Genomic DNA, 18,656 nt, shown 5'->3' on the forward strand with positions numbered 1-18,656 from the left:
ACTGCATTATCACAGCATGTTATCACTCCGCAAGACCCGTGGACACACAAATTTTGAAGAGGTTCCCCCCTGGGTGGCTTGTTGGTACATGTGACCTTGGCACCATCTAGAATAATCCCTTTCTGTGTTACATTGTTAATTTTCTAATTTTAAAAATAAAATTAATATAATAATTTGGAAAATCATAATAATACATACAATGCAATACTAATATTATAATAATTTAGAAAATTACTGGAAATCAACAAGAAGCAAAAGAACAAAATCTATCAGAAAGTAATTAATTTTGAAGGACTTATGCTTTTGTAGAAATTCTTAGCTTTTTTTGCCCCAGCTATGTATTTCATTCCTCAGACCCCATCCCCTGCATGTTGGAGCAGTGTTTTCGCCCCTCCCACATCTGATAACACTGGGATTTTGTGCTTGTACAGAGCTCCTATGCACGTCCCCATTCACATCATTGAAAAGAAGAGCTCTATGCCTAGAATTGGCCCTTGCACTGAAGTGAATGGGAGAACTATGAGAGTTTTGAAACTCCCACATCTGCAGCGAACAGTGGAATTGGCTTCCAGTTTGTTTCTGGGCTCAGTTAAAAATTCTGGTTTTGATCTGTAAATCCTTAAATGCTCTGGGTCCATGATATCTCAAAAAGTAGCTTCTTCTATCAGAACCTACCTGAACAATTGAGCAATCATTGGAGAGCCTACTCTGTCTCCCCTGCTTTCAAAGGTGTGGCTGGTGAGCATGGTGGACAGGGTCTTCTCAGCTGTGGCACCAAAGCTATGAAATGTCCCCCCGAGGGAGGTTCACTTGCCCTTTCAGCAGGATATGAAAGCCTTTTTATAGTCATTTCAAACTTTTTATTTTAATGTGCTGAATTGTCTTCAGATTTTTGAACTATTTATTATTTCATTTCATTTTTAACACATCTTTCCTACACATGATCTGCCCCCATTTGATCCTTGCAACAACCCAGTTTTCTTTTTAATTTTACTTCTCTTTATTTGCGTTTTTATAAATTCATGTTAGCAACTTTGATTACCTTTTAGATAGCAAGATAGAAATAATTGGAGATAAAAACCAAATAAACTGTATACCCTAATTCAAATAGACTAGGGTGAGTAACAATCTCTGTATGGTGCCCTGCTTGGAATCATTTCTTTTCTGGTTTACAGTCAGATTAAAAACACAAGTCTCTAGCTCTCATGCTTGTGGAAACAAGTTTTTAAAATATGGTGACAACACAAGGAAGCAATTACAAATAAGCTGAAATTCACAGTAGGTCTCCATTTGTCAACGGCTGACTCATATTTTTCACATTAGTGGCAGACGAGCCTTCTTGAATATAAATGCTATAGAATAAATGTAACACCCACCAATTGTTTATGATGCCTGCCATGCCATTGAAGATAGTATGCAAATTACGTTAATTACATGCACCTGAAATATGCAGATTAGTTGTGGTTGCTGCCTGGTGACATGTGTTCTGACATAGCCGACAGTGCCAAATTAACACCAACCTACTAAATTTCTAGGAATCATCTCAGCAATTAATTTGCTGTCCTCTTATGGTACATATATTACTGCAAAAAGCAAGACTCATCTTGACATTCTGCAGATGTCCCCCCCCCCCCACTACATTACCTTTTGCTGTTCCTGTACATTTCCTATCCTGTTGTTTGAATTTGGGAAGAATCTTTACCCTTCTTCTTGTCTTCTAAGGTTGGCTTTCAATTTCACAGACTAATCGCTAGAAAGAACAAAAGACCCAAGTTTGGAAGAGCCGCCCTTCCTCAAAGAAATAGTGCCACCTTCAGAAGTTCTCAGCTGAACCTCTGGACGCCCTTTGGTGTTGAGTATTTTTAGTCTTTGGTTTTCTGAGTTCCTGTGCAAGGAAGTGCAACAGGGTGGTCACAGGAAGGCAACATTTTACTTCTAAAACAAGTTGTTGGAGGCAGGGAGTGGACCATCCGATCTCATCTGAAAGACCTGCTTCAATCCCAGATGCATGTGAGCTGATTGTGAAGGGTGAGGCGAGAGCTTTCTGCACATACTCAGAGATGCTCTCCCTTCTGGCACAAAGAGGAAAACCTGTGCCATAGTAACTGGACAGTGCTCACTATCTTCATGACCTGTGGAATTTGGCTTCCTGAGAATCTTAGCAAATGTCTGGAAGTATAAAGGGTTTGTAAGTAGCTGGCTCTACCTAATTCGAGTCTGCATGTTTTGACTGTTGCTTCCTCTGTTGTATCTGTGGGGCCAGTTCTAATCATCAGCCGACTTGAGCTAAACATGAACTGCTAGTAGCAGCGGTGTAACATGAGAGTGAGATCATGACACCTCTTCCCTTCAATGGGAAATTGCAAATTCCAATTTGCTTTTAAGTCTGCTACCAAGCTAACACGGCTGATTTGGGAAATATGTAAAGTAGTAGTGGTGTTAACTTTGAATGCTCACCTTTGTTATTACTTTGGTAGGACAGTTGCAGGATGAATCCAGAATAACAGAACACTTTTTTTAAAAAAAGTCAGGTAATCTGGATTATAAAGGCACCTGCGGTTGCTACATGGCATTAAACTGCAAGCTATAATTTTTGGTTCTTGAGAGGGTTGCCTAGCAGGCCTAGCACTGAGATGGGGGATAGAGGGAGGGAATAAAAACTAAAACTGGACACCTCATCTGAAATCCAGTTCCTTTTTGTTTGAAGAAAGAGGATAACATATTCTATTACTCCTGTTTTTGTTCTGTGAATATACCTGTTTCCCTGTTACGTTCCTGTAGGTTGGCTTGTTTATAGATCAGAAATGTTTTTCATGGCTGTGATTTCTAGTACTGACATTTGCTAGGGAGCTTGAGGGGGTATTTATTTATTTAATGTTTTAAAATATATGTCCTGCCTTACTAGGCCTATGCCTTACTCAGGGTGGCTTTCAACAATGTAAACTTCAGAAGCTACAGCAGGAGGAAAATGTGGTCTGCACCATACTTTAATGTATTGCTTTGTAATACTTAATGTTTCCATACTATGTTTAAGTGTATGAGGTGCTTCACGGGTGCTATCTAGTTGTAATTATTCCAGCGATCATGTGTGCTAGGGGTTCTTAACTTTAAGTCCACGTTCACTTAGAATCCCCCCCCCCCCCCGAATTCACAAATACTATTTTCTTCCTGTTACTTTGACAATTGGCTTTGTGGATGGGGCAGGGGGGGAATTCCATAGCTTTAATCAGATTCTTTAAGGGATCTTTGGCACAAAAAGGTTAAGAACCACTGCTGTAAGGTAAGTCCATGATTCCCTGCATTGCAGATGGAAGGAGAGGCTTGAGAATGGCTTGCCTCAGGCCACCCAGTGAGTTGTATGACATAGGCAGGATTCAAACCAGGGACTTCTTGATTTATAGCTCAGTCCCTTATCCGCATTGCTACCACTAGCACTCTGTATGGCCTTCTCACTCTAATATTTTAGCTAACCGTTAATGAATTTAATACAGAAAAGACAGGGGTGCAAGTTAGGCATGCCCATTAATTTCAGTGGCTTTACTCTGAGTATGACTAATCTTGGATGCAAGCCAGAATTAGAAGCTGGGCTTTTGCAAGACTAAGGAAGGGCAGCTTGTTTGGGTCATAACTCCTGGCCTTGTCCAAAGCACTGACCCTTGGAGGACACACACACACACACACACACACACACACACACACACACACACCCCAAGCTGCCACCATTCCTTCCGTTTGTAATGGTGTAAAACAGACTTCCTCAGCCTTACTGGTTGAGACTGGTGGAAGGGCCCCAGATTGGGGAAGGTTGACGTAAAATGTTAGGTTTGAATCCCAGGAGCATTTGATGCCTGCTGTACCCTGTCAGCTATGGTTGACATCAAGCAGAAATAACTCTAGAGAAGCAGGGGGTCCTGTTTTGCTGCTGTCCATGTGAACCCGGCCAAAGCAATGGATCAAGTTGGGGGAGGCTGATTCAGTGTGCTCACCTGATGGTCCTTAGGTCTTCTGCAGTTAGCTAGATGTTTTAGCCACACTTTGGCTTAGTCCCTGATGGAGGAAAGCAAACTGAGACTGTGTCCTAGCATAACCAAGGCAGAGTGGAGTGTGCATCTCGGGACTTCCCCTTGCCATTCCTTCCTTGCTGCTAGTCAGACATCAGGCAGGGTGCGCATGGCAGGCAGCGATGTCCTTGTAACTAGGACAGCAGCAACCCAGGGCTTGAAAAATAATTGGCCAGCTGGAGACAAGAGGGGAGGGAGAGCAGTCCTGTGGAAGCAGCAGAGTGAGGAGAAGGGCAATGACAACAAGGAGGATGAAATGAATGGAAGAGTGGGAGACTGCATAACCTGATACCAAGCGCACAACTGGTTCACCCCTTCACCACCGCCCCCTCCAAACAGATCACTGACTGTTGTTCTTGGGAACACAATTAATTTCCACTGCTGAGGCTGTTAGTATGACAAAGCACTGGAGTTTTAAGTCCAAGTCTGCAGTGGTTGGTGTGGGAGACTCCAGGCGCCCTTATGCATCTTGCAGCAGTGTGGCTTTCTCACAAGAACATAGGAACCCGCCTTATACCAAGTCAGACCATTGACTCATCTAGCTCTGTATTGTCTATGTCAGGTATCTTCAACCTTTCCAGACCCAGGACCCACTTTTAATTCAAACATGCATTTGGTGACCCATTTCTTAATATTTTACCATATATATGCATGGTGGTAGTTTTCCTGTTGTGGCCCTCCTTGATCAGGCCGTGAACCCATTAGAGAGGCCTGACCAGTGGTTTAGGCTGACTGACAGCAGGTCTCCAGGGTTTCAGAAGGGATTTTCTCCAGTCCTACTTGGAGATACAGGGTATCGAACCTGGGACCTACAGAGTCATAGACCTTCCCCTGTCATAGACCTTCCTCAGTATGCAGAAGGACCCATTGTTGATTCCTAGCATCACCTGGTAGGCTGGGAAAGACTCAGGCCTTGAAACCCTAGAGAGCTGCTCCCCCAAATCACCCCTCTGTTAATGCTCACGCTGAAGAAGCAGAGCTAAAAACCTATTAAATGTCATTCTATGGGTACTTTTGCTGGCCAAGAGCCCTTAAGGGGAGGGGGGAGGTGGAGACAAGGAGATAGAATCAAGGAAGAAAAAGATACTCTTTCCTGTGCTCTCTTGCCTCCTTCAGCTGTTTCCATAGAGGGAAAGGGCTTGGCAAGCTAATGGCCAAGTGGCTCGTCTTAAGGGGCCAAGTCTAGTCTGGAAATTGCCACTTTCTGACCCCCATAAACTGATTTCTAGAGACATACTGTGCAAATTTAAGTGCAGATTTTCTTGGTGGTATATAGAAATGTTGAAAGCTGCCTTCTAGTGCGTCAGACAGCTGGTTCGATTTAGCATTGTCTACGTTATGTTGACTGGCAGAGACTCTTCAGGTTTTCAGATGAAGATCTTTCCCACTTCCTCCTGGAAATACTGGGAATTGAACCTGGAAGCTTCTTTCCACATGTGCTCTACCCCTGAACTACACCCTTTCCCAAAAGAAACAGTAAAGTGAGTGGACAATTCTGAGCCAAGGATTAACTCTTTCACTATCCAAGCCCTTGTCTTGGATATAAATAGTTTGCAATGGATAGTCTGCCCAAGGCAACTTCCTCTCTTCTTTTTAGCACTACCAAGAAAATGTGAAGTACTATTGAATTTGGGATCCAACAAGCCCAGATATTTATACATTTGTACTTTGATGCTCTGATGTGTCCTCAGATTTCTGCTGGGCTGGCTTTTAACAATTTGATGCTGGCTGTTAGGCATTTTAAGTACTCTTTGACTGTGGCTACCCTATTTCCTTCTCAGAATGGGGCTAAAACAAAGCAGGGCAACACTTGTTTACTTGCCCACTACAAGCATGCCCTTAGAAGTGCGTCACTGGTAAAAGTTAGCATACAAGAAAAACTGCTACTGTTGGGTAAGGTAGCAGCCTGCTTACCATGCAAGGTGAGCAGCTGATAACTTGAAAGTGTAGTTGGTTTCTCTTGCTTTGTCCTCTGAATTGGCAAGGCAGAAGTACAGACTTAACCAGGGCAGATTTTGCCATTTGTGTAAGGGAGATTGTGTCTGCTGCTTCTTTGCAGGGCAGGGAAGGGCAGATGCTTCCAGTTTGTCCCTCATTGACCTGGCAAGCTTCTGTGTGTTCCATGAGTGTGTTCCATGCTGTGCAGGAATTGCCCTGAAACAAGGGCCTGGCAGGCAAGTGGATCTGTCGCATGGCTTGGTAGTTAGAGTACATGCTTTGCATGCAGAAGGCCACCTGATCTCAAAGGAACATCTAGTCTGGATCCCATTCTGTAAGTTGGGAGTTGCCGACTTTCCTAGGGCTGTGGGCACATGTGGATTTTGGGATGAATGCGGTGATCGCCACCCCCTCTGGACACTTGAGTATAATTAATCAGAGCCTTAGAAAGTGCATAGAACTGAAAGAGGAAGTGAGAAAGTGCTGGTATTTTTTCCAAGGGAAGAACATAAGTATCCTCACCACCTGATGATCCAAGGGGCTGTTGTGGGGAGGGGCGGTTTCAGAGATATTGTAGGCATTCAGAGAAGAACTCAGGGGCACCCTTGCCCCCATGAGCACGCTATGGGTGACCCCATTCTGTAAGTAGCAGGAAGCACACTTCCCTCTGCTCCCGTCTTACGATGTCAAGTAATGGTTGCCTTTCTTTCTTGTCTATTGCAGCCACACCCACTCTTCTGGTTCTATGGCCGCTGTGCGGGAATGGTCTTGCACCCGCTGCACGTTCCTGAACCCCGTAGGACAGCGCCAATGCTCCATCTGCGAGGCCCCGCGTCAGAAGCCCGACCTCAACCAAATCCTGCGCCTCAGTGTAGAAGAGCAGAAATGGGCCTGCGCCCGCTGCACCTTCCGGAACTTCTTGGGCAAAGAGGCCTGCGAGGTGTGTGGCTTCACCCCTGAGCCTGGGCCCGGGGGCTCCCCGCTGCCCATCATCAACGGAGTCCTGCCAAAGCCCACCGCCTTGGTGGAGCCCAAGGGCACCTGCAAGGAGGAACTTCCCAAGGCCGAGAGCCCTGGTGAGGACTCTGGGGGGAAGAGCCCGGAGGAAGTGGGGCTGGAGGATGGCTGGGCCTGCCAGCGCTGCACTCTTCACAACACCCCAATGGCCAACTCGTGCTCGGCCTGTGGAGGCCCCCGCAAGCTCTCGCTGCCCAAGATCCCCCCAGAGGCGCTGGTCGTCCCTGAAGTCATTGCTCCTGCCGGTTTCCACATAGCACCCACCACCCCGCAGCCCAGCGTTGCTACGGACAACCCCGAGAGCCATCCCATTGCCAACGCAGGTGCAGCCACCATTGAGCAAGAGAGCCAGAAGATGCCAAGCTTTAGCCTTTTCTCCCCCGGCCTCCAAAACAACCCCGTTCCCCGCAGCCGCCGAGAGGTGCCCCCCCAGCTGCAGCCACCGGTGCCTGAGACCTCCCAGCCGGCCTCCCCACCAGCACCTGTGCAGAAGGCCATTCGCTTCCAGGAGCTGATGGCGACAAAGCGGCTGAGTGTGCTGGAAGAAGAAATGGAGGTGAGCCCATCGCCCTGGAAGTGCAGCACCTGCTCCCTCCTCAACACCTCGGGAGCTGGCGCCTGCGAGGCCTGTAGCTCCCAGAAGGGAAGTGACACCATTGACTTGACTGGCGATTCTGTGCGCTTCACTCCCTGCGGTCCATCCAGCCCCGACTTCACCACCTGGTCCTGTTCCAAGTGCACGTTGAAGAACCCCACAGCCTCTCAGAAGTGCAAGGCCTGCGGCTCCTCCAAGCTGCATGGCTTCCAGGAACATGGCGCACAGGGAGAGTTGGCTCTCAAATGCCCTGAGTGTGGCTCAGACAAAGGCAGCTGCCCAGCCTGCAGCTCTAAGGCCCCCTCGGCCCGCAAAGTGGCCCGCCTCTTCCCCTCGCAGCCACCTGTGACCCCAGAAAGGCCCAGCCAGTGGCCTTGCCCGGCTTGCACGCTGCTCAATGAGTTCAAGGCCAAGCACTGTGTCGCCTGCCACACTCCCCAGGGGTACCTGTTGCAGCGCAAGGGCGCCAAGCCACTCAGGCGCCGGGAAAGTATGCACGTGGAGAAGCGGCGGCAGACAGATGAAGGGGAGGCCAAAGCCCTCTGGGAAAACATTGTCTCCTTCTGTCAAGAGGTGAGTTTCTCTTAGTGTCCTCTTGCCTGTCATTACACCATGGAAAAGTTTGTATCCATAAGAGAAGTCCTTTTTATTTATACAAAGTAAGTTTCCAGACCTGTGGGTACTCAGTAGACAGGCAGGAAAAGACATAGGCAGTGCTCTTTGAAATCTTAGAAGTTAGTGCAGAGGAGGACTGGGCAAAACTCTTGAGTTTTCAGTGTGTGATCTCCATGTGTTTCTTATTTTCGTGTTCTCCGGTAGACCAAGGAGAGTGTTTGAAGATCCTTTGAGAGCTGGTGTAGCAGCCCTATCTGGTCTTGCTTACTACCTACTGTATTGGCCATTTTTTAATACTTGAGCGCCATCAACTAACATTCATTGTTTTTTATTCGTATCTGTTATTGTTATTTAGCTTTCAGTTGCACGTTTCATATTTACAGACTGCATTTGTTGTCTTTGACAAATCTTCTCATGCTTTTAATATCTTTTGGATGGAGGGGGAAAGGAAGCACATGAAGTGCTTAGTCTCCTTGCTCCTACTTATGAGCTATTAATTTATTGCATTGATAGTCTGCATTTTCCTCCAAGGAACTCAAAGCGGCATCAATGGGCTCCATTCTGAGTGGGGATTTGAACCTGGGCCCCTAGTGAGACACTGTCATTAACAGGCATGCAGGCTTTCAATGATCAATCATCTTTGTGACGTTCTGGCCCTGAAATAAGCAGCAATACCAAAGCACTTTAGGAGAATTGGGTTTAAGTTCTATCTAGCAACTGATCCATGTTCATACCAGGAATATTCCTCCTCCTGCCCTGGGTCAGTCCATCCAGAGATCCAACCCCTGAGGTGCTCTTTTAAAGAATGCAGTGAAAGGGTGCTCAGCCCAAGGAAGAACTTCGGGATTTCACCCTGTATAATTAGCAAGAACAGGTGTCCTCTGGGTCCGCTTGGCAGCCTCAGGAAAAGGCCACTCGCCACGCTCATTAATAACTAATTGTGCGGTGGCTTTAATGATCAAGTGCTGTTTTATTTCTGAGCGGCCTGTGGTGATTGAAGCCGCATCAAGCGGGTGCCTGAAATGAAATTTAATCGTGTTAGACTTCTGAGGGAGCAGTGCATAGGCACAGCAGGTGGTCTTCATGCAGGGCATCCAAATTTCCAGCCAAGGAATAGAGGAAGCCTTCTCTCTCTCTCTCTCTCTCTCTCTCTCTCTCTCTCTCTCTCCGTGTGTGTGTGTGTGTCTCATGTTCCCTCATTGTGTTCCCTCAAACCCTGGCACACACACACACACCAGCTCCCAATTCTTGCTGAAGCACAAAATCTATTCTCTCTCTTCCCCCAGATTTTATTAATTTATTTAATTAAATTTCTATCCTACCCTTCCTCCCAAAGGAGCTCAGGGCAGCAAACATACAACCAATACAGTAATTAAAACATCTAAAAACAATTCCAGTAAAGATGCAGGCTGCGAAAGATACCTACTTCAAAGACTTGTTGGAAGAGGAAGGTCTTTGTAGGTGCTGAGAAGAACAGATCTTCATGTGCTGAAGTGACTTGAGGGATTCGTTCCAATTTTGTGTATTATTGGGGTGAGGGTAGTTGTGGCACAGCTCCTGTGCACTTGCTTGCTTGCTTGCGTGCAGCAGTGCTAAAGTACAGTCTATATATATATATATATATATATATATATATATATTTAATTTAAGATGTTATTAGGCTACCCTTAGGTAAAATTGTGAAAGCAGCAGTGAAGAAAATAATTTTTAAAAATGCGTCAATATAAAATCACAATGAATAAACACAAAAGGAAAAACAGCGTGGAGAATATCAGTGCGATTTTTTTTTTTAAAAAAAAGCATAGCATATAAAGCTATTTCACGTAGGCCTGGGAAAATAAAAATGTCTTGGGGAGGTACCAGATAGACAAAACAATGGATGCCAGATAAGCTTCTTTTGGAAGAGTGTTTTCATACACAAGCTACTGCAGCTGAAAACTCTGTCTAGAAAATTTCAAAGCAATTTACTCCAAGCTCTTTCCTTACATCAGCTCTATCAGGTAAGTCTGTGGTGCTGTCCTTCTATTGCAGAATGGGGCTGTGTGTGTGTGTGACAGGTTTGAGACTGAAAGAAAATGTTTTGCCAAAGGCCATCTAGTGAGTTTATGGCAGAGGTGAGGTTCAAACAGGAGGCTTCTGATTCTCAGCTCAGTCTTAGCCACCTGCCCTCAGGCCTAATATGAGTATGAGCCCTTCAGAGGGCACATCTTGCGCTTGCAGCTTATCACTGTAGCATGCACCCAGGAGTTCAAGAATCATGTGCCTTGAGAAACATGTACATGAGAAAGCCCATGTACAGTAGACAATTCTGTACTTTGTCCTGAGTTTGCCTGTCTTCTGCTGTGGAGGATGGATTTGTATTGAAGCATCAGTATCCAGACTCTGGAGCTAGAAGCCCCAATGGCTGGTCCCCTAAAGGAGAGGCAGTTTGTTGGCTGCCAGGGATTTGCATGACGCGCGCGCACGCACACACAATAGATCCACACTTCTCCCCGACTTGGTCTCAATTCTCCTCTAGCTTGCTAATGTTCTTTCCATGTGGAAATGCCATCCCTTCATCTCTGCTTCTTTCTTGGGAGAGCCTTCAGCATTAATCACATTGTAATTCAGGGACCTCAAGGGAGCATCTGACCCCGGCGCATGCCTTGGCAATGGGAGCACAGCGAGCACTGAGAACAGGCCGTTGGGGTAGAAATTTGCTGGGAGGTTTGAAGCTTGAGGGAGCTTCAGTGGCTGCTGCCTGGACACAGCAGCACAGAGGGGAAGGGAGAGAAGCCAACTGTGCAGTACAGTCCTCCTTTGCACATTCATTTCAAGGCAAGTCTCATTGAATTCAAAATGACTTCCTTCCAAATAAGTGTGTGTAGGATGACGACCTTTCCTCTAACTGGAAGAAATGTATTGCAGGAAGCCTGCAAAGCGAGGAATCATGGATGCTGATCTCCGGTTCTCTTCACAGCAGCTGAAGGGGAACAGATCAGGTTGTCTGACTCTTGACACATTCTTTCTAATCACTATTTCTGAATACGGATACGATCAGGGACTTTTGCATTCTGTAACCTGAACAAGCAATGCAGAACTCAGCATCCCAAGAATCTCATTCTCCACCCCCCCCCCCACTTCTAATAAATAAAACAAGTTTCTAGCCCTTATTGTTGGAGACAAGTGCATGAACCATGCTTAGTAAAACCGAAGAAGCCAGACAGGCTGCTAATTTGGCTTTCCCAGTAATCAAGCCATATTTCATAGCTCTGTAGGACACCTTCTCCATTCTTGTGCAAAGCAGAATATTTTGCATAACAGCAAATGTACACAAGTCACATACCTGCATTGCTTGGTACAAAACTGGGTTATATTGAGCTAAAATGTCTTGCCTGCATCACTTGACTGCAGAGCTAAGCTTGAAAATATGAAAACGGGGCTATACTGGAGGATTCAAGTATTCAGTCACCTGCCTGGAACTGTCCCAGGTCTAAGTCTCACTGTTTAACGTAAGAATAGCCCTGCAGTTGGATCAGATCAATGTCCTCTCTACTCCAGATTTCTCTTCCCCGCAGTGGCCAACCAGATGCCAGTGGGAAGTTCACAAACCGGGCATGAGGGTGATAGCCCTCTGCCTCTGCTGTTCCCCAGTAATTGATATTCAGGGCATTCTGCCTTCATAGCAGTTGTTCCTTGGTTTTGCTTACATGTAAAGTGGAGCTATGACAGATTTAAGGGGGAGAAGGGGTTGACTGTACTGGGCTACTCAGCCTGTTACTGAGCATGCCCAGGTGCTTAACTCACTTGCCTGTTTACCTTCGTATTTCATCAGCTGAGGCCCCCATGGGTGCTGATCAAGGAAAGGATGTTGGCAGTTTCATCCGCTTTAGTGGGCAGAGGTATGACTCACTGTATGCCTGCCTCAATGTGCAGGCTAGTCCTCAGATAGCAGGAACTGAGAAAGACATTGACCTGTAACCCTAGAGAGAGCCAGACTTCAGCAGTACTGGGTTTGTTGGATAAGGAGCAGCTTTAGCTGTTGTTTAGCCACCTTTTGTTCTAGCATATGCACAGGAAAGAAAGTTGGAATGAACTGAATTCCCATCTGCACTTTACATTTAAGGCAGTATCGTACCACTTTAAACAGTCATGGCTTCCCCCCCCCCAAGAATCCAGGGAACTATAGTTTTAGTGTGCTAAGAGTTGTTAGGAGACCCCTTTTCCCCTCAAAGACCTTCATTTCCTAAAGTGATTTGCCAGTCAGTCCTGCTCAGGAAACTGGGCATTGTAGCTTTGAAGGGGAATGGGGATCTCCTAACAACCCTCTGCTACAGTTCCCATAATTCTTTGGGGGAAGCTGTGGCTGTTTAAAGTGGCATAGTACTGCTCTGAGTCTATGGTGCAGATGGGACCTGCATGTCTCTAAAGCAAGACTGCCAGCATGTGTCCAACAGTTGCTGCAGGAGCCCCTGCTTTCATGTGGAACTGAATATCAGTAACAAGGATGCCCTTGGGCTTCTTAATTTTTGTCTCTGCAGAACAAGGTCAACTTTGTGGATGACAGTTTCCCTCCAGGGCCCAAGTCAGTTGGCTTCCCCGAAGGGGACAGTGTCCAGCAGCGAGTGAAGCAGTGGCTGAGGCCTCATGAAATCAACTGCAGCATCTTCAAGGACCGTTCAGTCAAGTGGTCTGTTTTCCGGACACCTCGGCCCTCTGACATCCTGCAAGGGCTCCTGGGAAATTGCTGGTAAGAATGAAGGGCAATCGGGTTCAACTGTGACTTTTAAGGGGAATTAGATATGTTGGAACCTTGTTGCTAATGGCCACTGTACGCGAGCAGAGAGTGTGGTCTGGACTTGGTAGATCCTGACACAAGATTCTGGCAGGTGCATTTGCGGCCAGCTCAGCCGGCTTCCTAGCACCGAGTGGGAGGACACCCCAAGGCCTTTACATTTCTACTTTCAGAGCTTTCGTTCTTTCTGCTGACTACAGATGTTGGCTGCCCCCTGGTGGCATGCAATAAAGATCTGAAAAACCAACCACCTTTCCCCAGCAAGAATAAAGGAGCTTTCCCCCTCAGCAGGGACAACATGCGGATCACTTTAGGGCTAAAAGATGAGCTACAAAGCCAGGACCTCAATGGAAAAGTTTCTCATGAGCGGGACTGTACTTAGCATGTGCACATGTACATCACATTTAAATCTTTTGAGCCCTGTGATTTTCACATGTTATCATTCAAGCAGCATTTTTCACAGTGATCAATCTGCTGAGGCGCTCCAAAGGATTATGGGGTCATATTCTAGGACTGTGTTCCCCAGATTACGTTGGACTACAACTCCCATCATCCCTGACCATTGACCATGCTGACTGTTGGGAGCTGGAGTTCAACATAATCTGGGGGTGCAAGGTTGGATAACACTGTTATAGAGCATGGACAGTATTCATGTGGGCTGCTGGTTGGGCTTGTTGGGCCTTGCAGTACTTTCCTGCATGTGTGCATTACTAGGGAAGGCAGGAGTGAAAAGAAAGCCTCTGGGGTCATTCTTGCAGGCCAATAGCACGGCCTGCATCACATTTCCACATTCCTCTGTGTAAAATATGAACCATAATAATCTCTGTTGGAGGCTGTCAAGCTGTCAAGCCTTGAGAGAACACTTTCCACATCAGTGTGTCTGCTAAGGAACTCTGCATGCCTGCCACAAACCCTGACATAGATTCTAGACCATATATTAAGGTACACGCTCAATTTGCGCAGAATGCTGGCCAAGTCAAGTGAGAATAGATGCTCCAGAATTGCACCCATCACTCACCTGCGGCTACACGATGACTGAGCAAGGTTGGTTATAGTAGACAAGCTGTCTTTCGATTAATCTTGTTTGTGTTTGATGTTCATCTTGTTGTAATGTTCTTGTTTTAATTTGTCCTGTTGTGATTTGTTATAAGATGATTTGGGAACCTAAAGATGAATCCAAAAATTGATTCTCATTGAACTCTGATAAGCTTCTCAGGATTCCACAGAGGTCTGAAAGCCATTAACATGTTGTCATATTGCCCCTTCCTGGTGGAATGATGCTAACCGGATACCAGAAGCAATGGGCTCTGGTTGGAGGGGTACATACTGATTCCTGGGGGTGGGCTGCAGTCCATAGATATGGATAAATAAATTGCTTACTAAATTCAAATGGTGGTATAAGTGAAAGTGGGTCACCTGGTGGACTCCAGCTCCCACCATCCCTCACTTTTGCCCATACTGGAAGACCACAGCTCAGTATCACTGAAAACTGTGGGTGTCAGTAGATGAAACCTCAGAATCCAGTAGAATCAGCTGTTAGGGGAAATACGACTCCAATAAGGATTTTTAAGAGTTGGAAACTTTTCAGTTAGTAGTGCCATGTTATGATTTTTTTTAAAAAAATCAATTCATTGTGGTCTGCACACGCAATTGGTGAAAAATTAGCCTTTAGAGTGATTATTCCCTGTAGCCTATGACTTTCTAAATTTTGCAATCATGCATCTATTTTAATTTTTTTAAAAAAACACTTGTTCAATTAAATGCTATTAAGCCACCTTAAATACAATTTATTACAGAAAGACATCATATGAGAAATGCTATAAACATTGGATGGACACTGTTCACTTAGACCAGACTTCCCAAGTTAGGTGCCCTCCTGATTTTGAGGAATGCAAGTCCTTTCAACCCCAACCAGCATGGCCGGTGCATAGGAATGATAGGAGTTGTAGTCCTAAAGATATATTGAGCCACCAAGTTGAGGAAGGCTTTCCTAGGGTATGCTCATTAATCTGTCTTAGTTGTTTACCACCTAGAGAACGTCAAGTTGTCAGGCAATATACAAATACTGTTAATCAATAAACAAACATAAACATATGAAGCCCAGTTTCTCACACATCCGGCACAGATCAACATTTTGAGGGGTTCAAAAACTTTGTTGGACTACAGTTCCCATCATTCCTGGCCACTACCCATGCTGGCTGGGGTTGATGGGAGCTGGAGTCCAGCATTTGGAAGACACATTAGCTACTCCTACCTGTAGAACAAAGAAGACCAGCCACCAGTGTAACTGCTATTTCCAATATGAACTCGATGCATCAGTTCAGCAGACCATGTACACACACACACACACACACAGAGAGAGAGAGAGAGAGAGAGAGAGAGAGAGAGAGAGTCATGCATCTGATTTTTCTATTTTACTGTATTTTCTTACTGATTTTCTTTTGAAATACTCCAACCTGCTAATACAAATTCATCTGAAGAATACCTTATTATAGTTTGGGGGAGATTTCATTCATTCTAAGTTTCATTTTATATATATATATATATATATATATATATATATATATATATATATATGCAGGTTTTGGTGTTTTCGGGTATCTTCCCGTGTAAGAGTTGGGGTGTCTAGGCGACGTTTCGACGAGGTCTCACTCGTCATCTTCAGGCTGGTGCTTTCGGCTTCTTGTTACTAGAACAGAGCAGGATCTCAGTGTTTGAGTTCCTATAAATACTGTTGAGGGGGTGTGGTGTATAGCCTCCAACGTTCTGGGCAGAGAGGAAGTTCCCAGGTTATTGTGCCTTTTCTTCTTTTGTTCATTGATTACTTGAGGGATATCTTGAGTGATTTCTTGAGTGATATTCTGAGTACCACTTAGGAGGGTCATTAGGTGTGGATTAGTTGCTAAAGCTTTTGTGTCTTGACCTCTTGAGCTTGTGAAGAGTTTTTCTGAGTTTTTCTGAGAAGAGTTTTTCTGAGAAGATGGCTGTACTGCACTTAGTTGTGCTCTGGCTTGGCTTCGTGTATAGGGGCGAGCTGTGGTTTTGTGCCCTGTGCCAGCCAGATCTGTGTAGGGATTGCAGGGGGGTGCAGCATCCGGAGGTGCCACTATGGTTTGGCTACTGGATGGTGTCTGTAATTTATCTGTGGAGAGGGTCTGGGTTTGGGTCTGGTGTGGTTGATTGGAGATGGCGTTCTGTGTGCCTCTGGTTCTGGTGTCGGTTTTTGTGGGGAGGGCTAATTTCCAGATGTCTGGCAGGCGGGACGTGTCGTCACGCTTGTTCATGTTGTGAGGGTGTTTCTCTATCTCGATGGCTTCCATGATTATTCTCTTGTGGTGATGTTCCATGTTAAAGAGCAATTTGGAATCTGCAAAATTAATTTCGTGTCCTGTTTCTTTCATGTGTTGGTAAAGAGAGGAAGTTTTTTTTTTTTTTTCCTTCTTTTTTGACGGCATTCTTGTGTTCTGCGATACGTGCATTTATTCGTCTGTTTGTTTGTCCAATGTACGTGGCTGGGCAGACTTTGCAGGGTATTTCATAGACCCCTTGGTTTTCTAACTGGATTTTATCTTTTGGGTTTCTGAGGATATTGGCTATTTTTTGGTTGGTGCAAAAGGCTGTTTTGATATTGTGTTTATGGAGGATTTTGCTAATTTTATCTGTGGTGCCCTTGATATAAGGAAGGAGGGCCATGCCATTGTTTTCTTCTGTGTCTTGGTTTTTGGGGGGTGTTTCTTTTTGGATTAGCTTCGTAACCCTGTTTTGCTGGTATCCGTTGGCGATTAACACATTTGAGAGATTCTGTAACTCAGTTGTCAAGTGGTCTTCGTCAGCCAGGCGTTTGGTTCTGGAGATGAGAGTCTTGGCTACGGAGTTTATTTGTGCAGGGTGGTGGTGTGATTGTGCATGTAAGTAGCGGTTGGTGTGTGTTTTTTTCCGGTAGATAGTGTGTCCTAGGGAGCCATCAGGTTTTTTGTAGATTAGGACGTCAAGGAAGGGAAGTTGGTTGTTGGCTTCTATTTCCATAGTGAATTGTATTTTGGGGTGTAGGCTGTTGAGATGTGTGAGGAAGCTATCTAGTTTTTCCTTCCCGTGTGGCCAAATTACAAAGGTGTCGTCAACATATCTGAGCCAAAGTTTGGGTTTGTGTTCTGACTTGTCTAAAGCATTGGTTTCAAAGTGTTCCATGTACAGATTTGCGATGACCGGTGAGAGGGGTGATCCCATAGGTGCTCCTTCTATCTGTTTGTATCTTTGTCCATTGTGGATGAAGTACGTGTTGGTTAGGCAGTGGTTGGTCAGGTCCAGGATGTATTCGGGGGGATTGTATTTGTTTTGAATGGCTGTCAAGGCTTCATTAATGGGCACTTGTGTGAAGAGAGATACAACATCGAAGCTCACAAGTAGGTCATCGGGATGTAGGTTTTGCTTCTTTATTGTTTCTATGAACTGGAAGGAGTTTGTAACGTGTGAAGCGATAGATTCTGCATAGGGCTGAAGTTGCTTAGCGAGAAATTTAGCGAGATTTTGTAGAGGTGAGCCTATGGAGCTGACTATTGGTCTGAGTGGTGTTCCTTCTTTGTGTATCTTGGGGAGACCGTAGAGTTTGGGGCATCTGGATGATTTTTCTCTGGGGATGATTCTTAGCTGGATTTCTTCACTGATAGGAGAGGCTTTTATTTTGGATTTGGTGGTTTTTTCCAGATAGGTGGTGGGATCTGTTTTTATAGGTTGGTAGGTAGGGTCTTGGAGTAGATTTGATAGTTTTGCTTGGTAGTCCGATGTGTTCATCACAACAGTGGCATTACCTTTGTCTGCTGGGAGAATGATTATGTTGTTGTCTTTCTTCAGGTTGGTGAGTGCTTTCTGTTCTTCTTTGTGTAAATTGCTTCTGGGTGGTTTGCTGGAGCAGAGGATGTTGGTGACTTCGAGTCTGATTTTATTGGCTTCATCTGGGTTGATTTTGGTTAGGCTAGCTTCGACTCCGCATATGATGTTTTCCGTGGGGATGCGTCTCGGGGCGACTGCAAAGTTGAAGCCTTTGGAGAGTACTTTGGTTTCAGTTGAGGTGAGGATCCTGTCTGATATGTTATGTACTGTTTGTTTCATGGGTTGTTGTGGAGGGTGGCTGGGCTTCTGGCGTTTCTCTAGTTTGTGGAGTTTGTTGGTGTGTGTGTCTGTCTTATGTGAGGACTCTGTTTCAGCTCTCCAAACGGCTAGTTGTTTGCATTTGTCCCAGAGTGCAGGGTGGATTTTGTTACAGAGTTTGAGGTGAAGAGTGAGCAGATCTTTGTTGGTTTGGTTTAGTAGGTATCTTTTCTTATGTAGTTCGTTTCTGATTAGGGATAGTTCAGTTCGTTTCAGGATCCTTTCGGTAGCTGGGGTTTTAGAGTGGAATTTAAGTTGGAAGCATGTGGGAATTAAGTTGTTGTCTCGGCAGTTGCGTAGGAACAAGAGATCACATAAGATGGTGGCTCTTCGGATTTCTAGTTTCTCGTAGGTTCTTGTCAGCTGGAAGGTTTCCTCCCCGTAGAGGTGAGATATTTGCTTTCGTAGATTTTCACGGGTACAGGAATGCAGGTTTTGGTGTTTTCGGGTATCTTCCCGTGTAAGAGTTGGGGTGTCTAGGCGACGTTTCGACGAGGTCTCACTCGTC

General features: G+C 45.4%; 1 protein-coding gene across 3 annotated transcripts in view; it reads left to right on the forward strand.

The window, feature by feature from the left end:
• The window catches only part of CAPN15 (calpain 15), a 95,496-nt gene that overhangs the window by 61,254 nt on the left and 15,586 nt on the right, over window positions 1-18,656 (forward strand). For all 3 annotated transcript variants that reach the window (XM_081169840.1, XM_081169842.1, XM_081169841.1), the window contains 2 exons: window positions 6,723-8,184; window positions 12,747-12,955. In XM_081169840.1, the coding sequence (XP_081025966.1) occupies window positions 6,723-8,184; window positions 12,747-12,955 (1,671 nt within the window). The remainder of the gene's footprint in view (window positions 1-6,722; window positions 8,185-12,746; window positions 12,956-18,656) is intronic.

Source organism: Podarcis bocagei (assembly GCF_964188305.1).
Source record: "Podarcis bocagei genome assembly, chromosome: 14".
NCBI lineage: Eukaryota > Metazoa > Chordata > Lepidosauria > Squamata > Lacertidae > Podarcis > Podarcis bocagei.